The 26,012-nt window shown below is 39.6% G+C and overlaps 1 protein-coding gene across 2 annotated transcripts in view; it reads left to right on the top strand.

Moving 5' to 3' along the window:
• The first annotated feature begins 3,395 nt into the window (after positions 1 to 3,395).
• Positions 3,396 to 26,012, top strand: part of STK4 (serine/threonine kinase 4) — a 118,095-nt gene continuing 95,478 nt past the window's right edge. Inside the window, exons 1-5 of one of the 2 annotated variants that reach the window (XM_020984098.2) lie at positions 3,396 to 3,503; positions 9,921 to 10,001; positions 14,714 to 14,842; positions 17,402 to 17,516; positions 22,615 to 22,779. In XM_020984098.2, coding sequence (XP_020839757.1) covers positions 3,469 to 3,503; positions 9,921 to 10,001; positions 14,714 to 14,842; positions 17,402 to 17,516; positions 22,615 to 22,779 — 525 coding nt within the window. In that variant the 5' untranslated portion in view covers positions 3,396 to 3,468. Of the gene's footprint in view, positions 3,504 to 9,919; positions 10,002 to 10,651; positions 10,798 to 14,713; positions 14,843 to 17,401; positions 17,517 to 22,614; positions 22,780 to 26,012 lie in introns of those variants that run through there. The other variant, XM_020984099.2, reaches the window with a different exon arrangement.

The raw sequence follows: 26,012 nt of genomic DNA, 5'->3' as shown, positions 1-26,012 counted from the left end.
ACCTACTGGTGGAACACTCAAAGGGTCCGATTTGTTATCCCTCAACCTCACCTCAAGATATGTCCGTTTTCTGTACTCCGTTGCACTAGCAAAGTTCATTATTTGTCAAGGTTGCAGTTTATTTACACCTAAAATATGCCTCTGTGTGCTATTAATTACCCTCTGTGTATAGTTTCATATATGATTTCCTGAAATATAGCTCTGAAAAACCAGGCTTAGATAAAGCCCATTTGTGATTCAAATAGAGCTACTTGACTATGCCTTCTAGCCCAAATCACTCTGGCTCTCACTGATTGGCCAGTCATCCCAGCCCCAGCCTTACTTGGTCTTCTTTTGGGTTTGGATGACTCTGAGTGAGGGTAGATTGCTATTGTTTCTGTTCTGGCCAGGAACCCTGAGGGTCTTCCCCTCCCAATTTGACTTTTTTTTTTTTGAGTAAGTAAACTGGGCCATTTTTTGCCTAGCCTTAGCTGGGGACCATCCGCAGTCATCCTGATCTACATCTTGCCACTGGATCCAGCTGGCTAGGAAGGAGAAAGCTGGTGACTTTGCACAGCCTTCCCTCACTTCAATCCAGTTCACAAACAAGTCATGGCATCACCTTCCCCATGTCACGGTCCTCTTTGAGAGTGAAGGACAAACAATTCTGAGTAGGCCCAGCTGCCCCACTGGGGACCTAACTGGCCAGTTCTAATTGGGCAACGCAGCTTTTTTCCTTCCTTCCTTCTCTCAGAAGTGAAGCCTCCTCAAAGGGTCATTAGTTCTTGTTAATGGTTCTGGTATTGCTGCTTTTGAGTGGTACATGTGTACCAACACTAAGTGAAGACCCCTCAGAATACAAGACCCCTTCCCCTACTCTTAGATAGTGTTAGCAGAAATTCCTGAGCCATAAGAGCATCCTATCTCATCCTCTAGCTAGTTGTATGACCTTGGGTAAAAGGCTACTGAAACTGTGAGGCCCTGAAAAGGGGAACATTCTAGCATAATTTCTATACCTCTTTGTTTTCTCTGTTACTGGGGTAGTTTTTACGGGAATAGATTGTGCACCTGAGGCTCAGCCAATGAGCCAATGGGAAGGGGGTTAGGGTGGGCTGCTGAGTTAAGGTCTATATAATCTTGCCTTAAACAAAGAGCACCCGCACTCTTGGGGCAGCTTAGGCAGCATGGGGGTGTCCTTTCTTGAGAAAGTCAATAAAGAGATTCCTCCTTTTTGCAAACTTTTGTCAGGACTCTGGTTTTTAATTTGGGTAGGTGGTCTCTGTCCCACACACTTCCTTCCTTCCTTCCCCTTTCCTTCTCTTCCCCTCTCTTCTCTTCCCCTCTCTTCTCTTCCCCTTCCTCCTTCCTCTCCCTTTGTCCACATAGGGTGTCATACCATTACCTACAGGTGCTCTGCCCAAAGAAATATAACTTTTGAAGGCTGAAACCTAACAAGATATCTTGGTGTTTACAGGCTAGATTCCTGTCTTAGAGACCATGGGCTTCAAATCCAATTCACTCTGGCTCTCCTTGATTGTCCAACAATAGGTGTCAGCCCAAGCCCCACTTAGTGGTTATTTTTTGGGTCCTGATGGCTCTGAGTGAATGTAAATAGTAATTATGTCTGTTTTGGCCAAAATCTCTGGGGGTCCCAGATTGATGTGTTTTTTTTTTAAATTAGGTAAAAGGGGCCATTCCTTGGCTCATTTCTTAACTAGCCTAAATCACTGAATGAGCATTGCATCAAGTCAAAGTGAGAACTAGGAAAGACTTTAGCTTAGAAAGGCCAAAGGCCATCTCCAGTCATCCTGATCTATACGTTGCCACTGGACCCAGATAGCCCCAGAGGAGAAAGTGAGGCTGGTGACTTTGCACAGTCCTCCTTCACTTAAATCCAATTCATTTGAAGTCAAGGCATCACCTTCCTGATGTCATGGTCCTCTTTGAGAATACCTACAATACCTAGCCTTAAATCACTGAATGGGTGTTGCCTCAGACAAACTGAGACCTGGGAAAGACCTTAGCTTAAAAAGGCCATGGTCTCCCACTGCTTCTGGGGTCATCTCCAGTCATCCTGACCTATGTCTTGCCAGTGGACTCAGATGACCCTGCAGGAGAGAGTGAAGCTGAAGACTTTGCACAGCTCTGCCTCACTTAAATCCAATTCACTTGCAAGTCATGCATGACATCATCCTCCTGATGTCATTGCTCCTCTTCGAGAATGAAGGGCAAACAACAACACCAGGGTAATTGTCATTGTCATTTCTATTGTGTTCCTGCCCAATTCCAAAATGATCTGAGGGGAACTGTTATAGTTTGAAAAAGTGAATCAGTCCAAAAGAATCCTGGAATACTAGAATAATAGAAGTAAATGGGACATTACAAGTCATGTAGTCCAACCCCCTCATTTAACAGAGGAAACTGAGGCTATGAACAGGGAAATCATTCGCCACAACCATATGGTGAATCAATTCAGCCCATTAGTGGCAGAGTAGAGTTGGAAGCAAGGATGATCTCTAGATTTAGGTAAAAGTTAAATCAAATAAAAGCCTAAGGCTTTTATAAACTTAAAGAAAACATTACTGTTCTCTTAGATCCAACATTCCAAGAGAAAGTGGTCACATGTCTGAACTTGAAGTGAAACTGCCCCCTGTTTACTACATATTGGCCTTGGGAAGCTCACTTTGCATCTCTAAACATCAGTTTACCCGCCTATAAAATGGGGATAGATAATACTTTCAATAGAGGCAGCTAAGTGGTTCAGTGGATGGAGCACTAGGCCTGGAGTCAGGAAGCCCTGGGTTCAAATTTGACCTCAGGTATTCACTAGCTGTGTGACTTAACCTCAGGTTCAATTTGGGACTCAGATACTTACTAGCTGTGCTATTAAGTTTTCCTCTGTAAAATGAGGGGGTTGAACTACATGGCCAGTGAGCTTCCTTCTAGTACTATATGTCCTGTTGCAGTAGAAATTGCACTGGTTTAAGAATGATGGAGGAAGGCCTGGGTTCGAATCACAGCTCTGTCATTTACTAGCAATGTGACCTTGCACTAATTATTTTCCCTCTCTAGGCCTCAGCTTCCTCCTCTGCAATATGGGCATATGGGTCGCTGCCACGTGATCGTCCTACCAGCTCTACCTATTATTCCCCCACTGGGTGGCTTAGAAGTCTGCTGATCACTGAAACTGAGGCTGAAACGCCCCGGGCTGTTGACGTGCCAGGCGCTATTAGAGTCTCCCGCCTGCTGCCCCCTTGCGGGGCCTCTCGGGCAGTCGCATACTCATCCTCCCTGCCCCGCCCCGCCCCGGAGGAGGCAGGCGTCACGTGACTCAGGTACCGCCCACTGGGAGCTTCTCAGTCTCCTCCTCCCCTCCCCTCCTCGGCGGCCCCACCAGGCCCCACTTCCGGCCCGGGCGGAAAGCGGAAGTGTCGGGGGGACCGGCTGGGGATGGGGCAGTAGCAGAACTGAGCTGCCGGCGGCCGCGCCATGGAGACGGTGCAGCTGAGGAACCCACCGCGCCGGTGAGGGACCCAGCCCCGGGCTGGAGACGGGTAGTGCTGAGGAGAGAGAGAGTGTGTGTGTGTAAGCGCTTGTGAGAGGAGCGAGGGGAAAACGTGTGTGAATGAGAGGGGGGAAGATGTGTGTGTGTGTGTGTGTGTGGGTAAGCATGAGTGAGAGAAGCGAGGGGAGGATGTGTGAGAGGGAGGGAGAAACTACGTGTGTGAGTGAGAGGGGGAGGGATGTGTGTGTGTGTTAAGTGGGAGACTACTTGTATATGTGTGAATGAGAGGGGGGAGGATCTACTTGTGCATGTGTGTGAGAGGAGATGAGGCTGTGTAAGTACATGGAAGTGGATGAGAGTAAGGAGGTGTGTGTGTGTGTGTGTGTGTGTAGACTACGTGTACATGTGTGTAAGAAGGAGGAGGACGTGTGTGAGAGAGAAGAGGGGCTCTGTGGGCCGTGTGTGAGAAGGGGAGATGGTGCATGTGTGTGAATGGAAAGGGGAAAGATGTGTGTATGTGTGAGAGAGTGGGAAAGACTTTGTGCAAGTGTGTGTGAGAGACAAGTAAGGCTCTGTGTGAATGGGGGGGACCAGTGTGTGCATGCATGTGTGTGAGAGGGGTGGGGAGAGTGTATATGTGTAAGAGGGAGACTTTTTGAATGAAAGGGGGGGCTGTGTTTGTGTATGTGTGAGTGAGAGAGGGAGGTTGTGTGTGTATGTGTATGTGACAGAGAGGGAAGGGGTGTATGTGTACATATGTGTGAGTGGAAGGGGGTTTTGTGTGTGCATGTGTATGAGTGAGGGGGAAAGGGTGTTTGTGAGTGGGAGAAAGCTATGTCCAGATCCATAAGTGAGGGGTGTAGAGCTGTATATGTGATTAAGAGTGAAAAGGGGGAGACTGTGTATGAGATCAGGGATGGCAGGAGGAACCTGTGTAAAGAGTTCATCTTAGTTATGTCTTTTCTGGGTTCCCTGTTCAATATTGGGGAAGTGAGAAGTGTATCAGTAAACATTTAGGTGATCTCTGTAGGCATGGTCACTCCATATTAAGAGGAATGTGGTAATGACAGTTATTATCCTTCAGATCTGGAGCTTGAAATGACCAACAAGCATTTTCTTTATATTCTCCTCATGGGCTGTTTTTTTTGCTTTTGCTGAGGCAGTCAGGGTTAAGTGACTTGCCCAGGCTCACACAGCTAGTAAGTGTCAAGTGTCTGAGGCGGAATTTGCACTCAGGTCCTCCTGATTCCAAGGCCAGAGTTCTATCCACTTGCGCCACCTAGCTGTCTGCTTATAGGCTTTTAAAAGTTCAATCTCTACCCCACTGGGGGCAGAGATGGACAGAAGGGAAAGTGGTCTCTGCAGTTCTAAATCTATGATTCTTTCATTTCTAAGGACCTTTCTCTGTCTGTGTTCTAAGGATCCTTCCACTTCTGAAATTTTAGATCTTAAATAATAATGCCCTCTCAGTAGTAAAGCAAATGCTGTTTGCCCTCATGAGTTAGATGCTCATACGTGTGTAACAGATAATGAAATAAGAACATTCTTACTTTGCTTAAAGTTGTGATTTGTAAAATGACAAAGCAAGGTCATCATTACTTTCCTTAAAGTAGTCACTTGTTTAAAAGTAGTTTCTTTGCAGATATTGACAGTAGACTGTAAGATTCAGAGCTTGTCCTCAGTCTACTCTTGATGCTACCTTTAGGATTCTTTGGATGGCATGTGTCCATACTTTGTCCATGTTGGCAAAGAGCACTTAGGTAGAGTTAGAGAACTACTGAGTTATCACTGAGACCTGGAAAAGGCTAGTTTAAAGGATGGGTAGCTTGGTTTTGGTGGTGACAGTATACATATATATGACAGTATATACAAAAAGCCACATGTAAAACTTTTCAGGCTGTCACTTGAACTATAAAAAGACATTTAATGACTCTCTTGATATTTTGGATCTTTAGTCTCTTACCAATACAGAGAGTAAATTGATGCCTTCTCATCTTGTGTGATTCTTATCTTGTCTCTGTAATTTTTCCATGAAGGATCTGTTCAATGTGGTTAAGGCTTTTCAATATAGCATGTAATCTGTCCATCTGTTTCCAGAAGAATGGAAAAAGAAATAGATTATTCATTTACCAAAAAAAAAAAGATTAAGAAGACATCAGTCATTGTCAACATATTTTTGCTTCTTTTCTCATTTCTAAAATCTTTTGAGGATTGTTGACGGGTACCTTAAGAATATCCTTTATGAAGACATGACAAGGGAACAGGTAGACTTTGAGTGAGAACTTTCCACAGCAGGGCACTTCTTCATAGTAATACAGTTAATTAAGAAGTACAGAAGATCCCACTGTGTTTATCATTTAAAAAGAAAATTGGTAGAAAAATACATCCCTAACATCTTTACTCAAATAAGGAATTTCTACACAAATACTAAAATGTTACACAAAGGTTAAAATCATGCAAGAGTCTATGACGGTCACTACTAGGGAGATAATCTCATTGGTCCATTAAGTATCAACCTCAAGAAACAAGTAAGATACATGTTCTTGTAAATTGTTCACGGGGTGTCATAGAAGCTGACCTAAACACAACCCAAATAGAAGAGGGATTTCCTGTCAGTATGAAGGTTGTCTATATACTACTAATGTTTATACATGACATTGTTCTGATTACATTGGGCTCCAGAACACTACAATGAGATCCATAGTCATTTATTGTTTTGGTTGTTTTTTTTTTTCTTATGCAGATGTGTAAGCAAAAGTGGTTGAAAAAAATGTATGTTGCCCAGGTAACATTTAGTGGAATGTGAAGTTCATTGTGATAGTTTGATCATTACATATAAATTTGGATAGGTATTATAAATGGATAGTGAGATGAACTTAGAATTGAGTAGGAGGAAAAGATCAGATTGAATCATTTGAGGGTTTATACTTCCCTGTTAGTGTCTTAAGTTGCTCTCTGCTGCTCTTTAATGCTAAAATTCTTCCACTGATGCTATATGTAATCAAGTCATCAAGCTCCACTATCTCAGGAAAATCAAAGTTGAAGTTTGGAGAGATGCATGGGGCATGTATAGTTGTAGCATTTTGCCAAAAATAACTTGTGGGTGAGAAGCAGTGTTGAATTGAATTATTAAGAACCTTTTTTGATTGAAATCTTTATTGATGATCTAGTAATGCCCAGGTATAAAAATTTCAGCCTGAAAATTTTGGGGGAAATACAGATGAAACCAATAATTGCTTATCCTTCAGAAATAATTGTGTTTATCTTATTATTATGGTTATATTTTGTTTCTTCTTTACCATCAATTAAGAATCTGTCCCTACCTCCCAGACTGCCTCTTGTGACAAAGATGAACAAAAGCAGTTCAGCAAAGCCGGTTGTCATACCACCTCTATCTGACAGTATATGCAATATTCCTCCTTCTCTGAGAAGCAGATGCATTTTCTCAACTCTTCTGTGGGGCTGGTCTTGGTCCTTCTAATTACATGGGATTCAGTTTCATTTTCCTGTTCTTTCTTTTTGCGTTGTTGCAGTCTTTGTGTGTATTGCTCTACATATGTACTCTACGTTTCACTCTGTAACAGTTCTTATAAGTCTTCCTATGGTTCTCTGAATTTTTCATAGTTGTCATTTCATATAACCAGTTGTCTGTCATTTCAGCACAAACTGTTTTCAGACAGTCCCAATATGAAATGCCTTAGAGTTTTAGGAGCATCTAAGCAATCAAATAAAATTTGTCTGTCAAAATATTATCGGAGACCTGCAGCTGTTTCTTCCACTGTAATGTCAGCTTCCTTTGTTATGTGGTGGTATCTATCACAGTTGAAATAGTGCATTTTGCTTTTTTGTAAACCACAGAGTTAGTTAAACTTTCAAAGGAGAATTTGTTTTGTCTTCTTTTGTATAAGCTGTTTATACAACTTTAATTATGCTTGATCTATGAAATATTGTCCATTGTTTGCACAGAGCTTTAAAATAAAAAGTTCTAATCATTGCAGATAAGAATTGTTTGGAGTATGAGGATGTTTTCATTGTAATTCCACATTTCATAAATTACTACCATACAAGTTCCTGAGAAGTTTCATTTCATTGTTGAAGCTTGGAAGTTTTTGTGATGTCAATGGAAATTATTTTTTAGGGTTTTTTTGGTTTTAAAAGGTCACTGTGGTATTTCTGTTCTGTTTGTTAAAGTTCTAGTTTAGGAATTGTTTCGGGAAGACAGTGTGAAGTGGTAGAGACAAAACTGGGACTAGGGGTCAGAAGGTATGAATTCCAGTCCTAGTCCCACCTTTAGTGAGCTATGTTACCAGAGTCAAGTCAAATCCCCTCTCTGGGTTTCATTTGTCATCTGAAAAATGAAAGAGTTGGATTCTACAAGGTCCTTTTTATTGTAAACATTCTGAATTTTAAGACTCCTTGTCTATTAAAATTCTATTCTCTGAAGCCTCTTTCCAGGTCCAATGTTATGTGTTTTAAGGCAGGATTTATTAACCTAGGGTTGGGAAATTTGTTTGTTGTTATTATTGCTTGTTTTCATTTTTGGTAAATTTTTTAATATAATTTATTTCCTTGGAAAGCTTATGGAAAAAATATCATTCTGAAGAATCTATAAGCTTCATCAGATTGCTGAAGGAGCCCGTTACACAGAAAGGTTAACTCCTGTTCTAAGGCCTTTTCTAGCTCTAATATTCTGTGTGTTAAGGTCCCTTTGATCTGCTACGGTCCACAGCAGGATTCCATGACATTTGTCATTTACAAAATACCATTTACCATTTCTGTAAGTAAAAATCCTTGTATGTTTCTGGCCAGTACTACTAGTAGATATATTTGACACTTTTAGGCTCCCCCCTCCCTACCCTCCTCACCTCTTCTGGTTTTTCCGTGTAGTTTTCTTGGAATTTTCATGTTTGTTTTTCTCTTTTTCTCTTATTTTCTTGTCAGAACTTGTAGCTGCTTTTCAGCTAGTTTAAACCTTTTCTTTTAAAGAAAAAAATCTTCATTGTAACTACTTCCATATTTCACCACTTCCGGAGCTTACTTTTCTTTGTTGTGTGCGCTTCATTAGTTTCAGGAAGCCATTGTGTAGAAGACCTAATGTACAGAAAAGAAATATTCCCCGATCTGCTCCATTTTAATCTCCTTTTAAATGCTCCTTTCTCTTGCATGAAGGTACCAAGAAAAAAAAATAGAATTCTTTGGACTTTTAACTTTTAATGGGCTTATGACATTTTTTGACTTTTATAATTTATATTCAAGTATATTTATACTGAAGTAGTTACGATTAGGAAACAAGCCAGCAGAAAACTTTCAAATATGTATACATTTGGGGAATTTGTTCTGAACAGGTCTTAAACTCTGTGCTGCCTAGATATTTTCCCTGCTAATGATAGCTAAGTGTATGATATGTTAATTCACTTAAACACATTTATTTAATTCCTCTTATATACGTGGCCCTACCCAGTGACAAAGATGAATAAAAGTGACGAATGTAGACCATGTGGAGTGAAAAGGAGCTTTAGAGGTCACTTTGCACAATCCTTTCATTTAATTGATGGACAGCTTGAGGCACAGAGAAGGGAGATTTTCCCAAGGTGACATGGTGAACTCGTGCCTGAACTGAGGCTAGAAATTAAATCTTCTGATTCCCAATCCAGAGCTTCTCCTGTTTGATTATGTCCTTACCCACAAAGAGCTTATAATCTATGAGAGAAGAGGACAACTATGATACAGACTAGACTATTATAAACAAAGTGCTATAAAAGGTTGGAGGAAGAAGGGATCATTTCTATCTGGAGATATCAGAGAAGACTTCATGGAAGAGGTGATACTTGAGCTGGGCCATTGAGGTTAGTGAGTACTTAGGGCTACACTTTTCTCTCTTTCGTGCTTATATAGATAGCAGCATGATGTAGGGTGAAGAGAGCTAGACTTAGAAGCAGAAGACCTGAGTTTGAATCCTGACTTCAGTGCTTATTAGTTAGATGACCTTTGCAAGTTTCTTTCTCTCACTGAGCCTCAGTTTCTTCACCTAGAAAATGAGAATAGTAATCTTTCTACCCCATACATACCTCACAAAGTTGTGAAGAAAATGTAAACCTTAGAGTTTACATTTTTAAGTTTACATTTACAGTTTGTAAACCTTAGAGTGCTGTATAAATGTGTATAATTAACTTAGCATCTGTTGTCCTAGGCCTTTTTGACAAAGCTCCTGTCTAACACAAATGGATGCTTATAGATAGGAACAATCTCTTCTCTAGTCCTTGGGAAGAACCTTCACTTTCAGAAAGCTTGAGACTCTATATTTACTTCACATTTTTTTTTTTACCTTCCCTTAGCCACAGGCAAGCCCAGGTATTATTAAACATTGTTAATTAAACAGCACAATTCATGTTGAAGCCAAACAGCTACTCACCATACACTGTATTTCTGCTTTCAGGCAGCTGAAAAAACTGGATGAAGATAGTTTGACGAAGCAGCCAGAAGAAGTGTTTGATGTCTTGGAGAAACTTGGAGAAGGGTAAGTTCGCCACCCAGTATGTCATATCATGTAGCATGTGGCATAGATTAAAGCAGGGATTTGCCAAAGCATGTGATACATTTTGATGAGGTTAGCTTTCATTCTAGATAGGGACCCTCCTGTTCTCATGGAATATAAGCCTGAGATGTAATAAAGGGCACCTTGGTCATTTGTTTACTTCTAGGTTAATACTCTCACAGACCTATTCTTGTATCTGTATAAAATGTAATCACAGCTAGAACAATAAACCCCTGAAGTTCATTGTGATTTGTGAGAAGACTCAGTGGGTTAGATTTTAAAGTGTGGTAAGAAGCAGCATGACAAATGGAAATTCATGGGCTTAGTGTTCAGGACTTGGTTCCCACATTTATTAGCTGTGGGAATGTGGGCAGGCACTTCATCTATCTTATCTCTTCCTTTGCAAAATGGAGATAATCTTGATACAACCTACCTCACAGGGTCGTTGTGAGGAAAGTGCTTTGTAAACCATTGAATGCCAGAAATGTGAGTTAATTTTTAAAAATCAGCCCTTTGTCATAAACATGTTCATTAGATGATTCTTTGGGTGTCAGACTTAGTTGAAAGTGATGGACACAATCTGCAGTAATGGTAGAGAGAGTGCTGGGTTTCCTTCTGTTTATTCTTGTAAGGAGCTCCAAGATGCCTCTTGTGGGAAGTTGAAGAATGACTGACTCTTAAACATGAAGCAGAAGAAGACAAAAGGCAGTGCCCAGTCACATCACTAAAAAGGAAGACCAATATGGCTGGAAGACTATCATGTCTGGGAATGACAGAAGTATGAAAAGATAACTTTGTATCCAGGGTCTTGGTTACCATTACTAACTTCAGCTTGACATCCTTTCCTTTACAAGATGACAGTCTCAAGCAAGACATTCGATAATTAAGTAGTGCTTGTGGGAGGAAATATCTTCAGTGTTTGGGCCTGACACAGTGGCTGCATGTATATAATGAGGACACAGCAGAGTATAGTAGAAGGGGCACTGGATTTGGAGTCAGAAAACCTTTTACTTCTCTGAGCCGCAGTTTTGTCCTATAAAATAGAGGTTATACAAGCTACCTCATAGGCTGTAGTCAGGGGGATAATAATACTTCAGCTAACTACTTCTGCCCAAGTAAGGAGGAGGATACTAATCTTTGCAAAACCTACACCTGCACCAATAATGAAGGACATGAGATAAATTAGAGAAAGTACCTTGTAACTGAAAAAAGTAGCCACGATTACAATGCCTGGCACGTGAAAAGTGCAATGTGCTTGTTTCTTTTGAATGGGATAAACTCAAGCATCCTCAAGCAGTGGTCATCACTTGTGCCATTGTATTTAAAGCAAAGAGGTTGTAACATGGAAGAAAACTGATCAGGCCTTGTTAGATGGTCTGGCAACAGATAGGTTGGGAAGTACCACTTATCTCTCTCAAAAATAAAAAAGTGGTAATGGAAGAAGAATGTACCAGGAATTGTCTGTGAAATGAATTAAAATGAAGATTTTCCTCTATTTTAGTTTAGATCCTCAGATGTTTCTGGCAGAATACTTAGAAGTTTCCTCCTGCAAAAGCTGTCGTGGAGAAAATAGAGAACTTGAGCTCTTTCTGTTCTTTCCATAGCCTGATTGCTCTTTAAATGAAGAACAAGGTTGCTGTTCTCTTCCATTGGTCAGACTGCAACTAATGCAGAGATTTCTATTATTGGTAGTTGTGTCTGGACAAGCAAGATTTAGGAAATTGCTATAGACAGACTTGATTAGGAATTCCACTCCAAACTGGTCCTATTCCCATATATGTGACTTTCTCAGAAAATGAATGGACTACGTATATATGTATATAAACCAACTCATTGACTCCTATCTCATTATGTGCAGATACCAGTTTGAGGGTTAGATCTTGAAGATTATAGCACTTTGTTGTTTGAGGAAGTTAAGGTCTAGAAGAGTGACATGGTGGAAGGAGCTCTGACCTGGGAGCCTGCAGACTGAATTCTAGACCCAGTTGCATTACGGACTTACCACAGACTTGTGCTCGCCTCTTCCTTAAGATGAAGGGTTTGGAATAATTGACTTCTAGGGGACATTTCAGCCCTTTACATTTATGTCTATGGACTTGGAGTCAGAGGAACTGGGTATGTTCCTCTGGTATGTTCTATGGCATTTTACCTCTCCTAACCTTTGTTTTCTGCTCTGAGACAAGGGTGTTAGAAAGGAAGATCTCTAAATTCTCTTCCAGCCCTTTTGGTATGTGGAAATCTTTTATAGGCCTAAACTGAAATCTAGACCCAAACCAGGTTAAATGGAAATCACTCAATAGGTCAGAATCAGAACCTACCACCTTCTTTTCCTATGTTTAAGGTTTTACATTTTTAAGTCCTGCTACTGGATCATTGCCTTATTCTCACAGCCAAGAGTTTGCTCCTGCATCCTCCATACCTCCTGCCAGTTCAGCTAATTTTATTAGCCAATTACATTTAGTCATGCTCAACCTTTCTAGGCTAAAGCTAATTACTTAAAAGCTAAGATAATATATGTTTGTCTGTTCCCTCCCTTTTGCAAATAATTTTATTGAATTGATGATGTGAGCTGGCAGAATTTCTCAAGACTGAAGTAGCTTTCTTCTTCTTTTTTGTTTTAAGATAATTGAGGTTAAATGACTTGCCCAGGGTCACACAGCTAGTGTCAAGTATTGGTCTGAGGCTGGATTTGATTTGGACTCAGGTCTTCCTGACTTCAGGGCCGGTGATCTATCCACTGTGCCACCTAGCTGCCCCTTAAAAGTTTTTTTGGTTTTGTTTTGTTTTTGCTAGGCAGTGGGGTTAAGTGACTTGCCCAGGGTCACACAACTAGTAAGAATCCAGTGTCTGAGGCCAGATTTGAACTCAGGTCCTCCTGACTCCAGAGCCAGTGCTCTATCCACTGTGCCACCTAGCTGCCCCCTCTTCTTTTTTTTAAAATACTGTTCACCTGTCTGTCTTTCTGTAGCAGGCAGACAAGGGGTTGGAGCCAAACTTAATTATGATAATTTGTAATTCTACTAGTATTAGTTCAAATTTTTATGGTACTTTAAGATTTACAATGGCCTTTCCTAGCAACAACCATGTAAAGTATGTAATGTGAAATTATCCACACTTTATAGGTAAAGAAACTGGCACTCATGGAAATGAAGTACTTTCTGTGATTTAGACTCTGGTCTCCTGAGCTCAAGTCCAACAGTCTTTCTACCATACCACATCATTTACTTCTGTAAAAGTTTTTGAAATAGAGGTATCCACAACTGTTCAAAATGAAATGAGCTCTTTTCATGTTTGTGGACTTGAAATATTGGAAGAGAGCCACATGGAAGGAAGGACGGACTGATACCATTACATGTCAGTTCCAGGCGGCAGATTTTGACTTCACATAAATGAAGTTGTCCAGTCATGTTGTAGTCTGCCTTGTGGGAGAGTGAGTTCCCCTCATCTGAGATCTTTGTGCAGAGGCTGGATAATCACTTATAGGGGGATATTGTAAAGAAAGACCTCTGAGGCCCCTACCAGCTTTGAGAGCATAGGATTCTTATTGTCAACATGAAAAGACATTCTTTGAACAATGAAAAAATATGTTGCTCTTTCTGCAAGGATATACATGTTACTTTCTCACTAAAGTAGTCATTATCTGTCTTGCCTTCCCCTATTGCATTTGACTGCTTTGATTGCCAACAGAATAACTTGGAATTTAGTTGGAATTTTTGTTTGTTTTGCACAAAGGCATTATTAAACATGTATGAAGAAAAGGCCTTAAAATGAAATTGCATGTTATTTCCTCCTCTGTCATTCTGACTTTCATTGAAAATGTAATCTACTTATGAGCAAGATTGTCTAAGCACTTAAGTTCTTGAGGGCATATGCACTGAAAAGAGTTTGCTTTTGCTATCTTTACCTCATTATGCTGCCATTACAAGGGCTTAGATAAGCTCCATTCACATTTTGCTTGATCTGAGAACCTAGAAATATTCAAGCACCAAAGCTAGAGAACTGCTTGATTGGGTTGTTGTGGAGGGACTTCCTCCCCTGGATGGGGGTGGGGCTAGATCACACCTCTGAGGTTCTTCTTACTTCCAGATTTTGGATAACAAAGTTTTATAATTTGAGGGACATTTTAAATATTATTGCACGTGGATTGCCAGTACTGGGGGTGGGGGAAGGGGAGGACGAACAAGACCGAAGGAGCCACCTCTTAATTTTACATTTACGTAATTTATTTTCAAGGGACTAGCTCTACAGTCTACCCTATGGCTTTTTTAAAACATCAGCACAGTGGGCAGCAAGGTGGCACAGTGGATAGAGTGTGGGTCCTGGAGTCAGGAGGACCTGAGTTCAAATCTGGTCTCAGACACCTAATATTCACTAGCTGTGTGACTCTGGGCAAGTCACTTAACCCCAATCACCTCCCCCCCTCCGCCCCCCAAAAAATCAGTATGGTGACAGGTCTTTTTAATGAAGACTTTCCTTGTGGTACTTCAGCTGTCACACAGTTTTTTGAGGGGTAACTAACACCGTGTGTGTGTGTGTGTGTGTGTGTGTGTGTGTGTGTGTGTGTGTGTGTTTTGGACACTGTGGGATGATGTGATAGGTGATTTTATCCTTTAGTGTTTGGTTGTTTCCTGTCTCCTGGCTTGCTTTGACTTCAGCTTTTCAAATTGATTTTTGTCCTCTGCCCTCTGTTGCAGGTCCTATGGCAGTGTTTTTAAAGCTATTCATAAAGAAACTGGTCAAGTGGTTGCAATTAAACAAGTTCCTGTGGAATCTGACCTTCAAGAGATTATCAAGGAAATTTCTATAATGCAACAATGTGACAGGTAAAGGTAACAGGGTGTGGGTTTGGAAAGCACGGCTGTTGAATTTGTTGCATTTATAGAGAGGTTGAATTCTGGAGGTAACACTCATATTTTGCGGAAGTAAGAACTTGGTGGTACCACATTGCACATCACGTTGCCCAGAAATATGATTCAAAATGTGTTTCAGTAGCCGAAATTGTCTGATATATGCCCAACCTAGCACAATTCAGTTTCAATATTTGGCCAGTTGAAGAAGGAGCCTATTTAAGAACTAGGAAGAAATGTCAGGGGTGTGTGTGTGTGTGTGTGTGTGTGTGTGTGTGTGTGTACACGCCTTGCCTTTTTTGATAATGATCTCTTTCATTTCCGATGGGGAAAACATTTCTGAGTTTTGAGGAGGGAGATTGTTAAAATAGTCCCTGAGGTAGGAAGATTAAGAAAATATTTACTGCTGCCATCCTTCTCCCTACTTATTCTCTTTTCTCAGCCCTTGAAGTTTTAGGTTTCTTTGTTTTGTTTTGAATTCCAGCCTTAAGTAGTAAGCGCTTCTTCCTTTTTTGAGGAACTAAGACTTGTCAAATTCTACAGCAGGAAGTCAGCTACACAGGCAACCACAAGAGAGCAGATGAGTTGTCATGAAGTTCCATTACCACTAGTGCTTTCACGCCGAAAGCCATGACAGTCACATCTTGGGGTGGCTCTGAGTCAGGCTCTACGGTGCTATGAGAGAGAACTCTAGTCCCAGGATTTGAAACCTTGCACCTGTGGTTCCATTTAGCCTTCTAGAGTACATTTGCCATTAGCATTGAGGAAGAGGAATTTTTTCCTTGGGAAAACTAAAATAATATTAATAGCTTGTGTTACTTCAGAGCAGCAGTTCACTCTTTTTTTTTTTTGGTGAGGCAGTTGGGGTCAAGTGACTTGTCCAGAGTCACACAGCTAGTAAGTGTTATGTGTCTAAGGTCGGATTTGAACTCAGGTCTTCCTGACTCCAGGGCCGGTGCTCTGTCCACTGCTCCACCTAGCTGCCCCAGCAGTTCACTTTCATACCTAGTATTGCATTTGATCTTTCTATCAGCCCTGTGAGGTAAGCTGGGCAAAGGTTATGATCCTCATTTGGAGATGAGAATACAGACTCTGAGAGGCTAATAATAATAATAATTTATGCTTTACATTTTATCACTATAATAATAACAATGATGATAAGTTATAAAGCTAACATTTATGTAGTACCTACTTATATCACGTACTGTATTAAGTACTTCTACAATTATGTCATTTGATCCTCACAACCACCTCGGGAATTAGATGCTATTATTATCCCTGTTTTGCAGAAGAGGAAACTGAGACAAATAGGTTAAGTGACTTGTCCACGGTCATAGAGTTAGGGGGTATCTGAGACTGGATTTAAACTAAAGTGCTCCTGACTTTTATTTTATTTTATTTTACTTTATTTTAAGAACAGAATAAAATGCTCCCGCTCTATCCGCTGCACCACCTAGCTACCGCAACTACAATAACACCACGATAAATATTATTGTCCTCATTTTACAGATGAAAAAACTGAGACTTAGAGGAGTTAAATAGTTTGTTTGAATCACACAGTCAGGACTATGACTTCTGACTTTCAGTCCAGTTCTCCTTTCCCCACATATTTAACAGAGGCTACAATTATACTAGTTTTATTTATTTTTTCTTGTTATTGCTTGAATGCCAGATAAAACTCATATTTTAAAAAATCTCATTGAATCAAATGGGTCACTGCAGTTTATGCCACCTACACACCTCCCTTTCCCAAGACAAATTATCGAACCTGTTCCCAGATTACTTGTTGGGGTTCTGTGTACTTATTAGGCTGCCTAAGAGTCTGTTCTGAATAGACAGTATGTGTATAAGGGTATGTAGGTATTTGAGTAACTACAGGGCCTTGTGATGGGTATAAAAAAGCAAAGAATACCTTTCCCTTTCAGGATCTCACACCCTAGCTGGAGAAACAAAACAAGCATGAAAAGTTAACTAACAGTCTCAGGTGGTCTTTGATAAGTGTCCTTTGAATAGTGCTGTAGGAGCCCAGTGCTTTGGACACAGGATGATCTGAATAAATGCTTAAGTTAGATTGGAGCTCAGGGAAGGGAAAGAGGACCTAACGTGATGATCTGCCTTTATTTCTGTGACATAAGTAGGCCAGAATAAAATGTTAAGAGAATTAATTAGTATTTTTCTGATCTTTTCTGTTGCTACTGGCATGTTGCCCAGGAATGCCTTGACATTTATAACTCTGAATTAGGAGACTGAGTGTTAGCTACTTTTCTGTTACCAATGCAACATTATTTAGACTGATTAAAATCAGACATGGTTGCACTCAAAGTTGACTGTTTCCTCTGAATGAGAGTCTTAACAACTACATGAAAATTCTGAGAGATAAATCTCTTTGAGCTTAAGACCTGACATTCCATCTCTGATCCTGAATTTGAGTAATTGAGCTTTGGAGCTGTGTGATTGCCCTCTGTATGTTTGACAGCATAATAAAAAGGTGGTATTCTAAGACAGCTGCTAATTTATTCTCTCTGACTTCCCCAGCCCTCATGTAGTGAAATATTATGGCAGTTATTTTAAGAACACGGATCTTTGGATAGTCATGGAATACTGTGGTGCTGGTTCTGTGTCTGATATCATCCGATTACGAAATAAAACAGTAAGTTTTCCTCCTGCAGTTTGTTCCTGCTCTTCTGCTATCGTCTTTTCTCTGGAGCTTTTTGTTGATTTGCATGCCTATGACTGCCATATCTATGAGCAGGACTGTCAAATTTCTCTTCTTTCCCTTTGGCTCTTTTCCATAACTCCATCTCTTTCTCCAAATGCTACCCTCCTTCTCCATGTTTTCTGATGCCTCACAAATGTGGCTGTTTAGATATATCAATTTTACATAATCAATCTTAGCACCAGTCTTCCTGATTTTTTTTTAAATCATAGAATATTGGAGTTGGAAGAACTTTATGACATGGAATTTTATAACTTGAAGTTATCTACACTTTTATCTGTTTCAGTCACCTTATTTTAAAGAATAAAGAAGTATCTTGTCCAAGGTCACAGGACCATAGATTTAGAGTCAGATGAGACCTTAGAAGCCACTGAATTCAACCTCTTCATTTTATACGTGAGAAAATTTAGATACAGAGAGGTTAATTAACTTGCCCAGCATTGTCCAATTAATGTGTCTCGAGGTAGTATTTGAATCCTGGTCTTCATGACTCTCAAGTCTCTTGTCTTGTTCACTCTAGGTAGTGAGCAACAGAGAGGCAGGATTCCTGCTGAGGCTCTACAAGTCCAGTGTTCTTTCCACTCCCCTGTTACAAGCAAATCTTAATCTGTTTTGTAAATCATCTGTAACGAATGTTAAATTTTAGCTAGACTTCCCGCTGTCAACTCTCTCTACCACCTAAACAGTACCCGGTTAAGGAATGAAATGTAATTTCAATGTAACAAAATGTAATGGGGATGGTTAGTTTGCTACTGCTACAAAAAGTCAACTTGTGTTGCATTTCAAGTGAAAAAAAGTCAGTTCAGCAAATTTTTATTTTTATTTTATTTTATTTTTTCATAGTTAACTTAAAGTTTATTAATGCATTTGATAAAACATCTCATTCTATTGCAGTGGAAAAGATGGACAAATATAGGGGTAGGCAATAATACAAGCCCTTCACAACCTTGGTTCCCCCTACATTTCCTGTCTTCTTTTTTTTTTTTAATATAAATTTATTTATTTTTAGTTTTCAACATTCCCTTCCACAAGTTTTTAAGTTCCAAATTTTCACCCCATCTCCCCCCACCCCAAGATGTCATGCATTCTGAATATCCCTTCCCCTACTCTGTCCTCTCTTCTATCTCTCTCCCCTTCTCTTATCCCCTTCCCCTTCTATTTTCCTGTTGGGCAGGATAGACTTCCGTACCCCATTTCCTATATTATTTCCCAGTAGCATGTGAAAACATTTTTTTAAACATATGTTTTTAAAACTTTAGGTTTCAAATTTTCTCTCTTCCTCCTTCCCCACCCACCCTCATTGAAAAGGCAAGCAACTCAATATAAGTTGTACATGTGCAGTTATCAGCAAATTTTTATTAAAGACAAAATTGTACAAAACCCTATACTAGGTTTTCATTAATAAGATTAAGCTCCTTTCCTTATAGCAAAGGATCATATCTGGAGCTAAAAGGAGCCTTGGAAGTCACCTTCCAACTCCTTTTTCAGAGGTTAAGAGACTTGCCATTTAATTTTTGATTGATTGTCTCAGGTTACATCACTGGTATGAGGAAGAGTTAAGGTGCAAACACATATCCTTGAACTGAGATTTTTCACTGCCCCCCTCATGAAGCATACTATTAGGGGTGATGTGACCTTGACAAATAACTATTGATCAAAACAGAACAAAGAAAGTACATAAACTGTGTTGTTTAAGGCCTGATGAGGGAAAGATCATTTCCAGCTGGGAAGATTAGGAAACACTCCACAGACCAAGTGGTATGCTGCCATCTTTTAGCACTTTTAGCAGCAATCATGCTTGCTTTATTCAAGGTGTTAATTCAGTGGATGGGGCAATATCCTAGTGAGTTTTTAAAATACATTCCAAAAGTATGAGAAAGTGATTGATTTTAAGAATTTGTTCCAAGTTTTTTTTTTTTAACAAGACAGATATTTGATCAGTTTGTGTGAAGTAATATTTACACCACCACCACCACCTCCCATCACTTGCTTAGGGCTTCATTTGAGGTGATGATCAATGACAACACATGGATTTTAAAGTTTATAAAGCACTTTATATACATTATTCCATTTGAGGCTCACAACACACCTGAGAAATTATCAATACAAGTATAACCATCTCCATTTTATAGTTAAGGAAACTGAGGCTCAGAGAGGTGAAGGGATCTCCCCTAATGTCACATGCTAGTTAGTAGAGCCAAGTATCAAAGCCAAGTCATTTGACTTTTTTGCCCGATAGTCTTTCCATTAAAATACAGTTACATAAGCAAGAAACACAGCACATTGATCAGATCTGGGGCAGTTCTGAATGTTGAAATGAAAGGCTTTGTATAGAATGTAAATATTTAAGAAGTTCTCTGATTATTTTAGATCAGGTAGCTCACTTGGTTAAGAATATAGAGTTAATGAGGCTTAAATCATGGGTTTGGTCCTTGTGTGAACCATTTTTTCTTCTCCTTAATAACTATGCCTGGGAGCCCTGACCACATCTCACAAATGCATGTTCCTGGCCCTCAGGGGACCTTGGTGAGTGTGTGGATAGAGTAGTATAAATCTAAGGCTAGTGCTAAATAATGATAATACTGCCATACTTAGTAAGATACTTAAAACTCTGGTCTCACTGTTGAAGACTTATTTCTTTAAGCAGTGCATATCACACGATTTCCGCACCCTTTCCAGAGCTATTCTCCATCTATAATTTTCCAGTGGTGTGTGATCCATTATTATGGGCACTCCCTTCAGTGATGCAGATTACAACACATCACTACCCTTTCATCTGTAGGACACTTGTCCATATCTTCTGGAAAATCCTCCTGGGGTATTCACCTACATGCTAGGGACCTTCCTCTGGATCTCTTTACATTTGTAGGTACCAAGGGAGCCTAGGGATTCCTTCCAGTGTTAAATAATAATAATAATAATGATAGCTACATTTGCAGGGTGCTTTACATAAACTGTATATATCTCATTGGATCTTGACAATAATTCCTTCCCTGTCTGCTTAATTCCATTATCTTCATGTTACAGATGAGGAAACCAGGGCTGAGAAGTTAAGGAAATTAACCCCGGGTCATATAGCTAGTAGTTGTGAAGCCTAGACATGAACCCATGGCTTTTGATTCCAAGTCCAATATCTTACTGACACCCATATATCATAACTTTAATACTTCATTTGGTCAGTTAATCAGTGAGCATTAGTTAAATACCTGCTATGTGGCAGGCACTGTGCTAGAGCCTAGCCAAGAGTACAGAGAATAAAACATTTTTTTTCTTTTCTTATTTTATATTTAAGTTTATATGTTTCTTTTTCTTTCCTTATATATTTAAGTTTTAGTATTTAAGTCTAAAATGAAAAAAAGATTAAAAAAAGAATAAAACAATCCTACTCATTCTGTGAAGGATCATAATAATGGGTCACCCAAAAGACAGATGTGGAGAGATTTGTGGTAGTCGTGCCACACAGCATGCTACCAACCACAACTTGTGTGCAGGTAGTGTAGGAGACCATGTAGTGTAGCGAGAATAGCACTGGCTCTAGCGTCAGAGGAGCTGGGTTGAAATCCCACCACTGCTACTTTAACATCCTGTGTGATTTTGGGCAAGTCATTTAATTTACCTGTACCTCAGTTTCCTCATTTTTAAAATGAGAGAGTTGATTTAGAAGGCCTCCAAAATATTTTCTAGCTCTAGAACAATTATCTATTTTGTTGTTGTGGGCATTTTTCTCACCAATACGAATTGTAGCCCCACCATACTTGTTTATCCTCTGTAACTTTTTGCCATATTTTCTTATAGATCCTCCATAGAGGATCTTTCAAGCATTCTTATATTTTTTTTTAACATCTCATGGGACTCCATGTACCATTAGAATTATTCATTTTCTTTTATTCTTGCTACATTGCCTTCCTACCTCCATCAAGGTGAGGGTGGTAAGAGCTTATGGAAGCAAAACCCCACTCCCCCTCAAGGTTATCTGACACCCCTTCCTGCCCTATGGTGGGTAGGACAAAAGCCCCTGCTATCCCTGCTGAGATGAGATTAAACACTAGGCCACTGCTGCTCCATGGGTCTTCTGGTTCCTACTTGGTCTAAGCTTTCTTCCACTCCAGGAGGAAGTCCCAGGCTAGGACCAAGAATGTCAAGACTCCAGATGGCTGAGATCTAGCTGGGTACTGATACTGGTGATAGGACAATTCAACCCTTTAGTTATCTGCTGTGTCATGGCATAGAGGTTTGAAGATTCAGGGCCCAGCCAGTATTCTAACCTCGTCTTTCCTCCCTGCTGTGGCTGTGGCTTGGCTGTGGTAGGTGATCCTCTAAAGATGAGAAGCCTGGCTTCAGATTTCCCTGACCAAGGTTAAGGTGTAGTGGCAACATACAAAATGATGGCTTCTATGGCCAGCAGCCACATCTCCTGACAAATAGGCACTGCTTTTGAACCTAGAGTGTTGGCCCAGATTGTAGAATGAAGTTAGAAAGGTGGTGGAGTGTTATGAATTTTAACCCTTCTATATTCTCACCCTCCAGAGTGGGCTTTCAACCACTCCTCCTACACATTTCCAATTCCTCTTTTTCTAGTGCCTGATGTAGGTCAGGAGTAGGGGTGAGAGATGGTGTTGGATAAACTGAGGCTTTGGAAAATATAACTGCTTGGCATTTAGGGGGCTCTCAATTATTGTTCTTGGAAAGACATGGTAATATAATGGAAAGAGTGCTGGATCTGGAGTGGGAGGACCTAGTTTCAAATGCTAACTGCCAGTTATTAATTGTATGAACTTGGGACAAGACATTTAATCTCTCTGGGCTTCAGTTTCCTCATCTCTAAGAGGTGGGAGTTGGCCTGGGTGATTTTTCAGGTTCCTTCTAGCTCTGAGTCTGTGATCCTATAATCAAGGACCTATTAGGACAATTTACAATGGATAATATTTTATTCATCATAATGACTTTAATCTCATTTTTTTTCTCTTTCTTCATGTACTGAGACTATACTATAGCACTGTGTTTAAATTTTTTTGTTCTCATTTTTTCATAGTTGACAGAAGATGAAATAGCTACAATATTGCAATCAACTCTTAAAGGACTAGAATACCTTCATTTTATGAGAAAAATACACCGAGATATTAAAGCTGGAAATATCTTGCTAAATACAGAAGGACATGCAAAACTTGCAGATTTTGGAGTAGCCGGTCAGCTTACAGTGAGTAAAGAAGTGATTTGCTTTAATAGCCCTTATCTCTACAACCATAGTACAGCAACTACTTATTAAGTGTGCACTCTCTAGATGTACACTGCCAGCCAGGCATAGGAGGGGATGCAGATTTTAGATAAATCACAGTCCTTGACCTTATATAGATTAACCTCTAGTAAAGGAATAAGGCATCAACACAAATAACTATAAAATAGTATTACAATTAGAAAGTTTCTGAAAGGGCTCAGAGATCCGAGAGAAATGGTTGTTAATGACTAGAAAGTGTCAGTGAAAGCTTTGAAGATCTGGTCATTGAATTGGGCTTTTCAAGAATGAGTAAGAGAGGGCTTGTAGTGGAGGAATCCAAGATGGTGGAGAAGAAGAAGCACTTACAGCCAAGCTCTCCCAACGTTCCCCTCCAAATGATTTAAAAGTAATGCCTCTAATTGAATTCTGGAGTGGCAGAGCCAACAAAAGGTTGGGGTGAGATATTTTTGCAACCCAAGACAACTCAGGAAGTCAGAAGGAAAGGTCTATGACACTGGGATGGGGGCTGACCCAGAGCCCCTGTGGTGGCAACACCAGCTATGGGCCTTGGATGTGGCAGCAGCTTCAGGAGCTCACATGCCAGAGACAAGAAGGGCATCAGGAAAGTGGTCAGAAAGAAATCATAGGGGACCCCTGTGACAGCACTAGGCGAAGGACTGGCACAGTTTGACAACTCCATTGCCTATACCCACTTCTGGGTCACAGCTTCAGGGCAGAGGGGAGCACTTTCTGTCACAAGGGAGCATGAGCCCTGAGGGGCAGTAGCTTTTATGGATTCAAAAGATCAGGGACCTTTCCTGAATAAGAGTCAGAGAGTATAGACCAGGTGAGCAGTGACCACACCTCTCCATGGATCACACCATTTTAGAAGCACTACAAACTTCCAAGACCCAGAACTAGTCCTGAAAAGGGTAGCACAAGAAAGACTAAAGTTTAGGACAGTTCATCCAACCCCTCTGCGCTCCTCCTGTACTGCAACTTCCAGGAGTGGGTTTTCAACCACTTCTCCCACACGTTTCCAATTCCTCTTTCTCCAGTTCCTGACATAGGTCAAAAAATTTAACATAAAGAACTTGACTGAAAAAGTTGCTATAGTGACAGGGAAGATCAAGACACAAACTCAAAAGAGAATAATGATGTCAAAATAGCTACAAACAAAGCCTAAAAGAAAAAAAAAGTGAATTGGACATAAGCCTAACAAGAATTCCTGGAAGAGCTAAAAAATGTTTTTAAAAATCAGATATGAGTGATAGAGGAAAAATGGAGAAAAAAGTGAGAGCAATACAAGAAAATTATGAAAAGTCAAAAGCTTGGCAAAAGAGGTACCAAAAATATTCAAGAAAATAACACTTTAGTTAAAAAATTTTTTTTTCTTGAAAATAACACTTTAAAAAACAGAATTGCCAAATGGTAAAAGAGGTACAAAACTTCACTGATGAAAATAATTTCTTAAAAAGCAGAATTGGCCAAATGGAAAGGGAGGTACAAAAGGCCACTGAAGAAAATAATTCCTTAAAAATTAGAATTGACCAAAAAAAAAATTAGAATTGAGCAAGTGGAAGCTAATGCCTCCAAGACACATCAAGAAACAATAAAACAAAGTCAGAAGAATGAAAAAATAGGGGGAAAATGTGGAATATCTCATTGGAAAAACAACTGATTTGGAAAATAGATTGAGGAGAAATATTTTAAGGATTATTGGACTACTTGAAAGCCATGATAAAAAAAATCATATTTCAAGAAACCATAGATGTCATATTTCAAGACATTATCAAGGAAAACTGCTCACCAATAAAGATGAAATTAAAGTAATTATTAAGAGTTATTTTGCCCAATTATATGCCAATAAAACTGACAATCTAATGAAAAAGATGAATATTTACAAAAATATAAGTTGCCCAGTTAACAGAAGAAAAAATAAAATACTTAACCCCATGTTATTTATTTTTTGTGTGTGTGTCATGAGGGCTTTTTTCTTTTTTTTTAAGTTTTATTAATTTATTTTGATTTATCAGCAATCACTTCCATATGCTTTTGAGTTGAAAATTTTTTCTCCCCCTTCCTCCCCCCCCACCCTCCCCAAGACGGCGCACAATTTGATATAGGCTTTACATTTACATACCCATTAAACATATTTTCACATTAGTGAAGTTGTAAGTAAAAATTAAAACCAATAGGAGGAACCATTAGAAAGATGAAACAAAACTCAACAGAAGTTAAAAATAAGTGATCACGATTTGACTTCCATACTTCTTTCTTTGAATGTGGACAGCATTTTCCATCCCGAGGCTTCTGGAGATGTCTTAGATCCTCGTAATGCTGAGAAGGGTTCAGTTAAACAATCTTAGTCATTGCATAATGTGGCTGTTATTGTGTACAAAGTCCTCTTGTTAACCTCATTTTAGAAAAAGAAATTAAACAAGCCATAAATAAGCCCCCGAAGAAAAAATCTCCAGGACCAGGTGGGTATACAAGTGAACTCCACCAAACATCTAAGGAACAGTTAATCCCAATACTATATGAACTCTTTGAAAAAGATAGGTAAAGAAGTCCTACCAAGTTCCTTTTATAGCACAAATGTGATTTTTGATACCTAAACCAGGGAGAACAAAAAGAAGAAGAAAGCTATAGACCAATTTCCCTAATGAATATTGATGCAGAATTTTAGAATAAAATACTAACAAGAAAATTACAGCAATATGCCACGAAGATCATACACTATGACTAGGTGGGTTGTGTACTAGGACTGCAGGGCTAGTTCAGCATTAGGAAAACTATCAGCATAATTGGCCATATCCATAACCAAAACAACAAAAATCATATGATTATCTCAATAGATGCAGAGAAAGCTTTTGACAAAATACAACAGCCATTCCTAACCTTAGATAGGATAGGAATAAATAAAGCCTTTCTTAAAATGGTAGGTAGTATCTGTCTAACACGAAGAGCAAGCAATATCTGTAATAAGGATAAACAGATCAGGGGTGAGTCAAGAATGTCTGTTATTACCATTATTATTCAATATTGTGCAGAAATGCTAGCTATAGCAATAAGATTAAAAAAAAGAAATTGAAGGAATAAAAATAGGCAATGAGGAAACAAAACTATCACTCTTTACAGATAATCTGATGGTATACTTAGAGAACCCTCAGAGAATTAACTTAAAAACTAGTTGAAACAGTTAATAAAGCCAG

This window comes from Phascolarctos cinereus, unplaced genomic scaffold, assembly GCF_003287225.1.
Source record: "Phascolarctos cinereus isolate Bilbo 61053 unplaced genomic scaffold, phaCin_HiC Scaffold_2;HRSCAF=192, whole genome shotgun sequence".
NCBI lineage: Eukaryota > Metazoa > Chordata > Mammalia > Diprotodontia > Phascolarctidae > Phascolarctos > Phascolarctos cinereus.
This window is presented reverse-complemented; position numbering and strand designations above follow the sequence as displayed.